At 37.4% G+C, this 12653-nt stretch overlaps 1 protein-coding gene across 1 annotated transcript in view; it reads right to left on the bottom strand.

Moving 5' to 3' along the window:
* mipepa (mitochondrial intermediate peptidase a) overlaps positions 1-12653 on the bottom strand; it is a 27597-nt gene extending 14944 nt beyond the window's left edge. Inside the window, exons 1-16 of the mRNA XM_007234504.3 lie at positions 12120-12653; positions 11023-11196; positions 10785-10873; positions 10619-10705; positions 10460-10523; positions 10128-10310; positions 9093-9249; positions 8933-8981; positions 7687-7747; positions 7515-7567; positions 3411-3564; positions 3185-3262; positions 2854-3058; positions 1622-1731; positions 1455-1529; positions 1219-1335 (exon numbers count right to left, since the gene is read on the bottom strand). Coding sequence (XP_007234566.3) covers positions 1219-1335; positions 1455-1529; positions 1622-1731; positions 2854-3058; positions 3185-3262; positions 3411-3564; positions 7515-7567; positions 7687-7747; positions 8933-8981; positions 9093-9249; positions 10128-10310; positions 10460-10523; positions 10619-10705; positions 10785-10873; positions 11023-11196; positions 12120-12272 — 1809 coding nt within the window. The 5' untranslated portion in view covers positions 12273-12653. The remainder of the gene's footprint in view (positions 1-1218; positions 1336-1454; positions 1530-1621; positions 1732-2853; positions 3059-3184; positions 3263-3410; positions 3565-7514; positions 7568-7686; positions 7748-8932; positions 8982-9092; positions 9250-10127; positions 10311-10459; positions 10524-10618; positions 10706-10784; positions 10874-11022; positions 11197-12119) is intronic.

Here is a 12653-nt window from a genome sequence, read left to right as displayed (position 1 = left end):
TAGCTAACAAAGTTCTGTAAAGCTAAGCTAAGTAAACAAAACTGTTAAAAAAAAAAAAAAAGGACTTAAAGTCAAACGAGGGCTGGATGTTAATCTACACAGATTTCTCTCCTGAAAACTGTTTAATTGGGTGAATAAAACGCTTCCATTTATTTACAGTAAGCTTAGATTAGATTCCCAAATTTACTAAGCACTAAGGCTGAAGCATCAGCATTAGCAGGTAACTAATGTGGTTAGCAGCTAATGCTGGCCGACAACGATACATTAAGTAACCCTTAGTGTTCCGGTAAGCCAGGGTGATATTAGCTAGCAGTTCTTCTCATGTAGCTTATTTTAACACCGTAAGCGCGCATTCATAAGGCACACTGATGACTTTTGGGAAAATTAAAGGATTTTAAGTGTGCCTTATATTGCGGAAAATATGGTACTTGTAAAAGTGATACAATTATAAAAATGTTTAAAATGTTCCCCAATAATTTACAATCTCTCTTAGTATAAAAAGCCCTTTAAGCCCTATACAGTGCTATTCTCTGATGTGGTAAAACACAGCATATGGTATCTGTGAAGCAGAACAAATCTGCTGCTTACTGTAATACATGTTGCTAATCTAGCACAAAGCCTTTCCCAGTGTTTACAAAAGGGAAATACAAACATGGCAAATGATGATGCAGAAGTCAGGGAAATGAGCAAGAATATGACCATCCCATTCCCAGTCCCATTGCAACTGGACAGGCAAACCTCAAGCCCCCAGACAATGACTGGTAATGAACTGAACGCAACAACAAACTGTGCGAGAGGCCGCTTAAATTCTGTAAAGGTCAATGCAGAAAGGTACAACAATCCCCCCTAAGGCGCCCCCTACCACTAGTTACTGACAGCATGTCAGCAGCATGTAACCAGACTGGAACATGTTCAGCAGTATCCAAAACTCCTCCCTATCCTTCACATTGTGGGGTCAATTTTGCTTGGGGCCCCCAAATGCCATGAAACAGCCCTGAACAAGATAAAATGATCAATTCCAGTTTGATGCAGGTTCACTGAATTATTTTCTTTTTTGGAATTTCACAAAATAAAATATGAATATTTTACATAATTATACAGGGTTGATTGTTGTGTTTACTTCAAACTAAACAATAGTCCACAAAAATACATGATTCTGAGACTAGACTAGGTGTAGCTATTAAACAAAATGGCTTCCTTCAGCTCATGAGTACTTACTGTGTTAGGAACATAAGGCAACCCATAGTATTTCTGTTGCATATCCATCAAGATATCTGTTGTTGATCGGCTTTGAGGTTTACCATGATAAACCTGATCCAAAATTGCATAGAAAATCTGTACCAGAGAGAGGAACAGTCAGTCAGTCAATCAGTCAAACAGTCAGAATTCAGTCAAAAGTCAAAACATCACCAACATGTATTACTATGATACTGTTATATGAGGGCGAGGAGTACCTGAAGTTGAGTATCAGCAGCACCGCACACCTTCTTGGACTCACAGAGTCGAGCTACCATGCTCTGAGGTAAAGGCTGGAATAAATCACAGGGTTATCTGTTACCTGTCTGTTAAACACCAACAAAAACATCTGTTAGTGCATGAGCACTAAGATAATTTTTATTACCTGTCCTGTCTGATAGTGACGAGCAAACTGGTTGATGACCCGATAATCAGCAGCAAAGTACTCCATTAAAATTGAAGGCACTTCTGCAAAATCAGTAGCACACCTTGTTCCTTCAGAAGCAGAAAAAAGAAAACACTTTTTTTTTTAGGATTGAATTACTAATTACCTGCATGACTACATCAGTTGCTTATGAATAAAAGCTTAGGACGTAAAAATTCAGAAAGAGATAGACTTTCATTTAGACATGTCCAAATCAAAGCATTTTATTTAATTGTGTCAATATTTTATTTGTTGGTAAAAAGCTTTTTTTACGATTATTCACTTAAGATTATTTAATTGAGGTAGAACTCTTCTACATAGTTAGTAAACGAAAAAAAACAGTAAAACGAGTCGATCAGGAAAAGCACCCTTGTCTACGTCAACCCGTGAATTAATATTCATGGCCTTGCCACCTTGGCTCGCGACCTCCCACAGGCAGAGCTGAAGCCGAGCAGCAATGCAGTCTCGTCAGATAGGAACAAACAGCGCTATGAACAGCATGGCAGCTTGTTCCTGTGTTATTTGTGCAAATAATACATCAGTATGCTTTGCCCAGTAATTCAAAGCTAAGGAACAAATGATTAGAATTTGTCCATGGAACACCACCAGCGAAGTACAACTGAGATAGGTAGGTGTATGTTTAAAAAAAGTTCTGATACAGGTTTACATAGGATCGCCGATGGATTTGGCGTTTTACAGAGACTCTAAGTCTAGGTCAGTGGTTGAACTGCACTTAGCGAGCATTACACTTGTTGTAAAGTAACATATGACATAGCAAAGAAGGTTCTTAGTGTAAAAATGTCTTTATTTTAAACTGTTTCTAACTGTTGTCCGTCTCCCTGCCTCGCAGTGCTGTTAGCCAGAGGCGGTATGTTTGCATGTATGAATATTCATGAGCACGAGCCAAAAAACAATCGTTTCTCCCCCACACACGCTCCACCAGACTAAAGCAGACTTATACCGGATCATATGAGCACTTTTCTTTTCCCACAAAAAAAACAGCTCACATGGCATTCATTAATTCTAGAGACCACAATTAGACATTTTAAAATGAAAGAAAAAACAATGGAATGAGACCTTTAACATTCAAAGGTGAAACAGCATTAAACAAGACACCTAACCCCTGGCCATTGCTCTGAGTGTGTGTTTCTACTGGCCAATATTGTGTGTGATCACTTCCATGGATAAATTACCAGTCACATGCTGATAGCGAGTGCGCCCAAGCATTGAGTGCATGGCATGGCCCATCTCATGGAACAGGTTCTCCATCATAGCTGGTGTGAGGAGCGTGGGGGCACTTCGGGTTGGAGAAGGGAGGTTCAGCATCAGCACAACTACAGGCAGCTGGTACTGACCATCGTCCAGGAGGCGCCCTCCACGGATAGTGAAATGGCAGTCCTATACACAGGAAACAAGAAGGATGATCTAAGCTTCATATGAGCAGAATACAGACTCTGTCAAAGCTTTGCAAGAAGTTGATAACATTCAACCATACAAGAGAGTATGGTCTTTTTTTTTTTTAACCTGATGAGGTTTATCAGGTCTATAGAAGAAGTCACAGTAGATGTATCCCATCAGTCCTTCTGTTTCGTGGATGACTGCCTGAGGATATAAGTCAAAATGGCAGATATCAGAGAGCAGTATAAACAAACAGGAAACTCAAACTGTACATTCAATCCTCTGTGCAGTCCTCCTGATTCCAGCAGTCTATAATTAAACTGTCCAGGCTGTTCACTGTTCCATGTCTTACCAGCTTGCGTACGTCCTCGTTCCACACCTCTCCTGCACTGGGCTGTTCGGACAGAAGTGACACACCGAAGAGCTGCGTGAACAGACTGTTCAGACCCTCCATACAGGCTCCAAGAGAGAAGTAAGGACTGTAGAGACTTGGCTCAATGTTAAACCTGCAACAAACAGCCATATAACTGAACATGATGGCACAAAAAAAACAAAACATTAAAATTGTTCATCTTTAACCATTTTTGGTAGAATGATTTGTTTACTTAGGGTCATTGTCTTGCTGCATGACCCATGTTCTCTTGAGATTCAGAACAGAGACAATCATGCTTTGTTTTGACTAGGGGTGAAACGATTACTCGAGTTATTAGAGTTACTCGATTTAAAAAAATGATCGAGTAATATTCGGTGCCTCGAGTAATCGTTTATTTAATTAAAAAACGCAGCGCGCAGTAATTCGCGCTTTTAATGTGACAACGCGCTCAGCCACCCGCGCGCAGGAAGAAGGAGCAGGCGGCGAGGGTTTTAGTTGAGAAGAGAGAATTTTGATGCGGCGCGGGGAAAAGAGTGACAACTTGCGTGGAAAAAGGACAATAATAATGGAGTATTTTAGGCTGGACAGCGTGTATTCGCTCCTGCCTCCCACAACAGCACGTTTTAATGCTGCGACTCAGCAGAGGACACGTTAGCGGTGGAGCCGAGAGAAGGTTAATATAACTCATAACAAATCAATGAGAATAACATTAATGTACCTTAATAACATAACGATAGCGCTGAAGCGCTGACTATTATTAATACTGTCTAATGTGTGGTTAGTTTATAAAAACAGACAATTCTGGACTTAATACAGGCTTTATGTAAATGAACACAGTGCTGAGGAGTTTATAAACAAATACATGTCACCAGCTTGGTGAGAGGAACTGGCAACATCTCTGCTGTTCAGAAACTGAGATGCACAACATAATGCAAATGTTAATGCCTTTTTTATTGATTAATTCCCTATAGTTAATAATATAGAAAATAATTTAACTTAATTTATTAAAGTAGTAACTATTAAATTATTATTATTCCTTTATTTCTATTTGTGTTTGCAGTTTGGAAATGTATGTTGTGAAATATAATGTCTTGTTTTTTTTGTGTATTTTTAATTACTCTTTAAGAAGACAAATATGTTTTATCCGATTACTCGATTAATCGAATCGATTTTTCAGTAGAGTACTCGATTACTAAAATAATCGATAGCTGCAGCCCTAGTTTTGACATTTTTCACCTCCCCTTTGGTGTTATAATTCAGAATTCATCAGTCCCTAATGACAGCAAAACTGTCTCAAACCATGATGCTGCCACCACCACGTTTCACAGATTCTTAAGGTTCTTAAGCTGGAATGCAGTGTTTCCTTTCTCCAAACATACACAATATACAATAAGAAAAGTAAAGTAAAGAAGAGAAGTGTGGGGCTTCAGATCCTGAAAATCAATGCAATCATAGTAGAAAAGTTATTTTGGGATAAAAAAAAAGGACAAGACTGTTTCTTATATTTCAAAAGAACATGGGTAATGCAGCAAGACAATGACCCTAAGCACAAAAGATGTTCTACTAACGAATTGTTAAAAATGAAATGGCCAAGTCAAAATCCTACCATTAATCTGAAACTACAGAGTTAAAACAGAGTTAAAGATGTTTTGACTTTTCTCCAAGCAGATGTAAAGTATATAAAGCCCTTAAATATTTCAATAAAATTGGACAAGTAAATTAAATGAAATGTTTGATTAGCAGAATGTTGGAAGATTTACAGAAATTTGCAGTATGTAATTTATGAAACCCAAGTAATTCCAACCCTGCAATGTGATTGGCTGAGAGGCGTTCTATGAGTTATCAGCCGGTAATGCACTGTAACCGAAGCTCTCCACGTATTACTACAGGTAACAATGCAATGATGCAGCACTTACAAGCCAAACAGCGCAGCTACAAACAGAGCAGCAATGGAACAATTGGAACTGTGGTATAATAATACAATAGTATCCTTAAGGTTTGTGCTATAAATGTGTAACATTGGCACTGCTGTGCTGATATACATGAATCTTGAGTGTATTGTTGCTTAAGCATGTACCCGAAATTAAAGACGAAAATGTCAAACAACCTTTTTAATCCCAAAAGTCTACAATCATTTTGAGCTACAGAGTGGAATAAAGAGGAGACTGTGGGGAAATGACAGAATACTGAAAACAAGTCCTCTGCTGTTCTTTTTGTTTGGTAGCACATGAGTAAGTCATGCTTGTCCTGCTGTAGAGTCTTGAGGCAGGTTATCAAGCTTGTAAGCAGCCATGAAAACTGGTAAAATCCCCAGTTCTTTAAGCACTTCAGATTAAGATAACTGGGAAAAAAACATCCTGAACCTCTGATCTCAATAGAGTTCACACAGTACTGGAATATGTGGAATAGCATTTTTAATACAATAATATACTATAGTTATACCGAACCAAAATAGTGCAAATAGTGGCTTCAAAAACACATAAAAAGGATTTTAATAACTTTTAGATAGCCTATAAAAACTAATAACTACATCTTTTTCCCTCCATTATCCCTGTGTATTACTAAACGCACTAAAACACTTCAAAAAAATACCCGAAGAGAATGACTACAGCCCAAAACAAACCCATAAAAACTAAAAAATACCGCTTGAACCCTAAGCTAAGGACAGCTTATAAATGTTTGGGAAACGTCTCAGTCCCATCTAATAGCAGCAAAAAAGAAAAGCCCGGTCTTAACAACTAAAGAGCACTTCCTTTCCTCCCTTATTCAGACAGAACTGCTGCCAAAAGACCAGTGTTGGAAACAGCTCTGAGGTCCCCCAAGAGCAGGAATGCCTGTAATAAAAGCCCTTTAACATGTCTGCCAGTGCAGCTCAGACTCTGCTGAAGAGCTGAACGCTGGAGTCAGAGCATAGTTCATTAATAAACTGGAGACAAGCAAGACTGAGCAGTCCTAATTCCACGAGCCAAACTTCAAACAAAAGGCTTCAGCCACGGCCTGCGCTGCTGAACAGGGAGGAATCTTCAGCGGAAAGATCACAGGAGCGTGACTGTGTCTGGACTCAGCTGAGACTGGATAGACTTGTTGAATTCAGTGAATTTGGTTTAGTTATTTTATAAAACATCAATCAATTTTTATTTGAAACTAAAACTGAGTGATATGGTAAAAATATTGTATCACAATATTCATTACCATATGTACAGCTCTGGAAATAAATAAGAGACCGCTTAAAAAAGGTGAGCTGAACTGCTTGAATTTTTGCACCAGGTGTGGCATAAAATGATCCAAGAGCAGTGTGCAAGACTGGTGGAGGAGATAATGCGAATATGCATGAAAACTGTGATTAAAAACCAGGTTTTTTCCAACAAATATTGATTTCTGAACTCTTAATACTTTATGAATGTGAACTTGTTTTCTTGCATTATTTGAGGCCTAAAAGCTTAGCCAAATCTCATTTCTCACTGCTCTCATTTATTCTGCAAATACATGCTCTAAAGATTGTCAATATATTTATTTGGAATTTTAATGGACAATATTGAGCAGAAAATAGGTAATGTCCACATTGTCACTGTCCAATGAAAAACAAGTGTGTCCAAAACAGCAACTTTAGAGGAGAGAGAAAAAAAACTTCTAAACTTTCAATGAAAGTCAATTTAAAAAGAGTTTATTTCAGGTCATTAGAAGTATTTCTTTTGGTCTGTTCATCAAGAAAGTTTGCCAAAGTGCAAGGGGCATTTTTTCTGTTTAAATTATGTAGTAAACTTGGTTTTCATTGGACAGCAATGATATACTGTATGACAAATTAAGTCAACAATGTAATTATTGAGACGGGCCTAATTGAAAACATTAAAAAATATCCATATCAATTTCCATATAGGCTTAAAGCTTTACAGTTAATAGCACAAACAATAACAAATTCAAACTACTTCTGCTTTCAACACAAAACACTGCTTTTATATCTATTTTTATCGTTTCAAATAATGATATGACAATGATGACAAATGATATGATTAGCACACCCTTACTGTGTGGTATATTTTGCTACATGATGTGAATTAAGTAATCAAATGTATCTGAACTCACCTCTCAGCACGTATAACCCCACTCAGGAATGGGTGGTCCCATGGCATTACAGTCTACAGAAAAGAGACAGGACTAACTGAATTATTTTATATAGAGATATAATCAACTTTTTCTGCTGCTTTCACTTAACTTTAAGGTATATGTAATGTGGTGATAGTTGGAATGTGCTTACTGGATTTCTGGGATTGAATTTAGTCTTCATATCTTTCATCATTTCAAAGTCTTTTTCAGTTCTGAAGAATAGAGACAGTGGATCAATTACTACAACAATAACACACTGAGAGCTGTGAGCTTATAGCAGGAGTTTCCACTCTTCACTTATTCACAAAGAGTGGCTAAAGTTTTTATTTTAATGCTGATGACATGAGCTTCTAATTGAATGGAAATGTAAACCTGCATTGTGGATTATAGTTAGTGTATAATGCCACCTAGTGGAATATAAGAGTAAATGTCATCCAAAGTGGAAGCCTCGCCTTGCCTCCTTTTGGCTATTTTTTAATGTACATATTTTTTTTATTTAAATACATATGCTGTAAAAAGTCAGTCAATGTATTATTATAAAGTATGCTCTTATACATATTTATACTTTTTTTTACCATTGAGCTATGAATGGCACAATTAGGATGTAAGGTCTGACAAATAGAAATATTTATGTAACAGTTAAAAACAAAATTATGCTTCTGGCAGCGAATTTTTAATTTGTTTCTCATCAATTGCTAGTAAACAAATAGAGCAATGATTATTGATAACATTTTTTGGTTCTCTAAATGTTGATTTTTTTTTTACATCCCATTTGTTTTACGTCCCATTTTCTTATTCTGGAAGCAAAGTTTTCCTTCTCTTTCCTCTCTTTTAATCTTTGGTTGAAATATATAATTATATATGATATCTACATTTACAAAAAATTAAATACACAGTGAATGAAAAAGTTATTCCATGAAGAAAGGGATCATTTTCTAACTTTTATTTCTAACATCTATCATTTAATCTCCTGGATGCCCCACAACTTCTTTAAGGCCTGAACACATTATTCCTAATTAAGTTACAACATCTCTGTAGCTAGAAAAAAAATTTGGTTTGTGGTTTTAATAGATGTAGTGCATTACTTTTTTTACAGTCATTTTTATTTATTTTTTCATAATTATTGATATTTATTTATTTTTCTTTTCAATAGATATTTTAGCTTTTTCATTTTATGTATGTTTGGGTAGGATTGTGAGGGAGGGGGAAATGGAAGATTTTCTCAATTTGCAGTATGATTTATACATACTTGTTGGGAAAAGAAATCACAGTGTAATGCTATTCCCTGTTTATTCTTCTCCTATAAAAGTTACATATATAATAAATAACTGTATTATGTGGTTAATACAATATACAGTATCTGTATACACATGTTAAGAGTTGAGGTGAAACTGTACCTGTCTTTGAGTTTGTCTGTCAGAAGCTGTAGGAAGTTCATCACAGTGTCTGTGAGGGGAGAGAAGATGTTTAAAACCGTGGTTCTACAACCCATAGTTCTACCAAACCCTTTTAAAATTATATAAAGGATAATTCTCAAGAATAATAATAATAGTTCACCTGGGCTTTTAGCCATGGTTCCTTTTAATGCTCTGTGTGCAAAAGACTCATAACCAACCAGCTTAGCCAGTTTATTTCTACATGACAGCAGTTCTTCAAGGGTGCCCATCATTTCTTCATTTGGATACAGAAAAATCCTATAGGCAATTTCTCGAACCTGAAAAGATAGACAATACAATGTCTCATGGTATAAGAAATACACATACAAATGGCAAATTTACAATAGAGAGTTGTTTAGACATTATACTGTAGGATGGGATAAATTAACTTTTTATAAACTACTAATTTATTAATTAAAAGAACAATCAGTACTAAAGGAGAGTGTGTAATAAGGCTACAGATGACCTATTTCCAAACACTGGATAGAGTTTTCTGCACCACCCACTCCTCTCCAGACTCAAAGTTCACTCGGGTTGCCAGATTAACACACAGTGGCAAGTGACAACAAGTCTTACTCTGTAGCTGATCAGTACAATTATATGTTTCAATTCCCAAAATTTTCTATTCCCTACTACCCTAGTAGTAGTCATAAATTACCTACTTATGGTTATCAACTTTACTTAAAGCTCAATGATTACCTGATCGGCAAAAAAAAAAAATAGCCAGCTCACCCTTTTTTCCATGGCTGCAGCACACTGTTTGGGTGCTATTGTCTATACCTGGCAACCTGGGTGTGGAAATGGGACTTGGGGAAATGGCAGTGGGTAGATTCAGAGGCCACAAACCACAAAGACTTTCTGTGATGTACCACACAGTTTAAATAAGAAAATACTGGCTGAAGCTCTTGCTGATGAAAAGTTGGCAGTGCTTAAACTACAGAAAATATAATCCTTAATGGTCCTTTAAATTAATTTACAGTGTGGTTCTTAAGCTGGGGCTTAGTGACCCCCAGACAGATTGTCACCAGGAGTTGTGAGCTTGGACTGAACAAACTGGACTACCTTATAGTGTCTCTAAGGACTCCCTAGAGACAATAAAATGACAACAAAGTGGTATAAATACAGATAAGGTAAGATGGTAAGATATAGAACTTACCATATCATCAGGTGCATCAGCATGTAATCCTCCAATCTGAATATAACTCCCTTCATTGGTAAAGTGCTGGTGAATGTGTTTAGGCAGAGCTTTTTTATCTATTCTGTTGGGCATATGGCAGCCCATTAAGAACTGATTATTCAGATCCAAGAGTTGAACATTTAAGTTGACGGCCTCCTTCCTCTATAATAAAAAAGGAAAATTTAGAATCACAAAAACGCATTTGAGAAAATGGTGTAACAGGTTTTTGGTATATTCTGATTATCAAATTATTTATAGCATGAAATAACACTAAATATAACTAGAATTAAACCGAACAGAAGATATCTGACCTGTTTTTTATCCAGGTGGATTCCACTTATCTCAAAGTCAAACATGAACAGCTCAGCCACTCTCCTGCAACGAAAATAAAGCAGCAATACGCATTACAGTTCAAAAACCAGTAAGAGAAATCTGTAGTAAATTTTAAATGACAAGGATATAAGACACACCTTGTTTCTGGATCAAGCTTGGCCATGAGCTCTTTATTGTCCAGGAGGTCCTTTAAACTCTTACATAACTCAACATTTGTGTTGAGCCTGTAATACAAATAGATTAGAAGTTCTCAAAAACAGTGTAATTCACTTAAAAGCAGAAATCTGAGAAAATCAGACATACTTCTCCACTGTAGTGCCAATATTTATGCACGTCTTCTCTGCTGCTTCTCGATACTGTGGATCTGGATGGGCCACCTTGATGAAGTCTGCCTAAAAACAACAGAATATTTAAAAAACAAATTATATCCCATCAGAACAGAAAGGGATGGGGTCAACTGGTCTGTTTTAGCTAAGAATTCATTTCCATTTTTTTGGTTTTCACACTTGACTGGACATCACAATCAGTTAGAAAGCATTACCAGATCAGCCACTCTGCATAAACTGTCAGACAGCTTGTCAAAGGTCTCCACAGTCACAGCACCAGGCGGAGTACTGCAGGCTTTCTCCACGAGCTGCTCAGTCTCCTGTAGAGCTCTCTTCTGGACCACCTCAAACCCCTCTGTGGAGCTCAGCTCAGGGACACCAAACAGGCCCTATAAGACAATCCAACAAAAACGAGAGAATGGAATTAAACTGACAGATTGTATAGATCCCTGGAAGGAACACTATATCACAAAAAAAGAACCTGCTACAAAGTGACCAAAGTAAAAGTGTATATATATATAAAAAAAAAACTAGCTCTATATACCCTTAATGTATCTGCTCTGTTTTATCTTTCTGTTCAGTAATTATTAGTTGGACTGCCTTGTGAGGACCACATACATACTGTATGATTGAGGAATGCTAACACTAACATTTACTGATATTACAATATAAGTATAAGAACCTTTTTTAAACACCCACATTTACCACAGTTAAAAGAATATCTGTATTTATGCTGATGTTTGCAGCATTAATAGGGTGGTCCCCGAGGGGTCCCCAGTTTAAGGGCTTTAAACTGAACGTCTTTAGGTTTTAGGGTGGGACAGAACATTCACATATGAATTCAGGTGTAGTTTTATTGTGGATGGTTTGTAATTTCTGTTTCAAATTTTTTTTTAACATAAGCATTTAATATGTACTACAGACTAAATTTGAGCCATTTTAAGGTGGAATTAAAAATGTAAACATGAAGCTAAAAGCTGTAGTAAACAGGAGTTAGTGGCTCATGAGTATGAGCATATTTTGTGTGTGCTGACTAGTAGAATTTGCTGTATAAAATGTGCTTTATAAAATTTGCCTGAATATAAAGGTTATGTTGTGTTTTGTGCTACATCTGCAACTTTATGAACAAGAGGCGACGTTAGCTATAGCTTATAATGAGGCTGTGGCAATGCCAACAAATAAAATAAACAGTGTAACCTTTGGACAACGTTGTGACAACATTATGAATGTGTATGCAACTCTAAACTAACGCTAGTTACGTTTCCAAAGGTAACGTGTTAATTAATATAAGCGGATGTAACCGGTTACCTACCACGTTCTTGTTGAAGAGCTCGGGCCTCCGGACCGCCTGTGCGTTAAACGCAGCTCCGACAGGTGACCAGGTGGTGACCTTCCTCCCCAGCCTGAGGACTGCTCTGCTCCTCACCCTCAGCAGCCTCAACAACAGCGGGTTATACACAGACATGACCGAGACCCTCACAGCCCCCCAACCACACCGGCTAACTAATATCCGCTAAGCAGCTAACAAATGTATATAACCGAGCTGATTCACTGGACCCTGACTGCACTAATGATAACACTGCACGCGGGGCTTGGCTCTACAGCTACACACTTACACATGTTACACTCGTGAAAACACACACACTCACACACAAAGTGAGGCGCAGATCAGCTCCTGTACACTAGTACACTAATATCTCCACAGTGAGCTCTCTCAGGTCATTATCACAGCTGAGTGTCGCTGACCGCTGTTATGCTGATAAAGGTTATTCAGGAGAAAACAGCTACTGTACCCCAGCTGACCCACAGCACACCACCTCCACTCAGTCTCTTCTTCTACAGACAC

The sequence above is a fragment of the Astyanax mexicanus genome, chromosome 18, assembly GCF_023375975.1.
Source record: "Astyanax mexicanus isolate ESR-SI-001 chromosome 18, AstMex3_surface, whole genome shotgun sequence".
Taxonomy (NCBI): domain Eukaryota; kingdom Metazoa; phylum Chordata; class Actinopteri; order Characiformes; family Acestrorhamphidae; genus Astyanax; species Astyanax mexicanus.
This window is presented reverse-complemented; position numbering and strand designations above follow the sequence as displayed.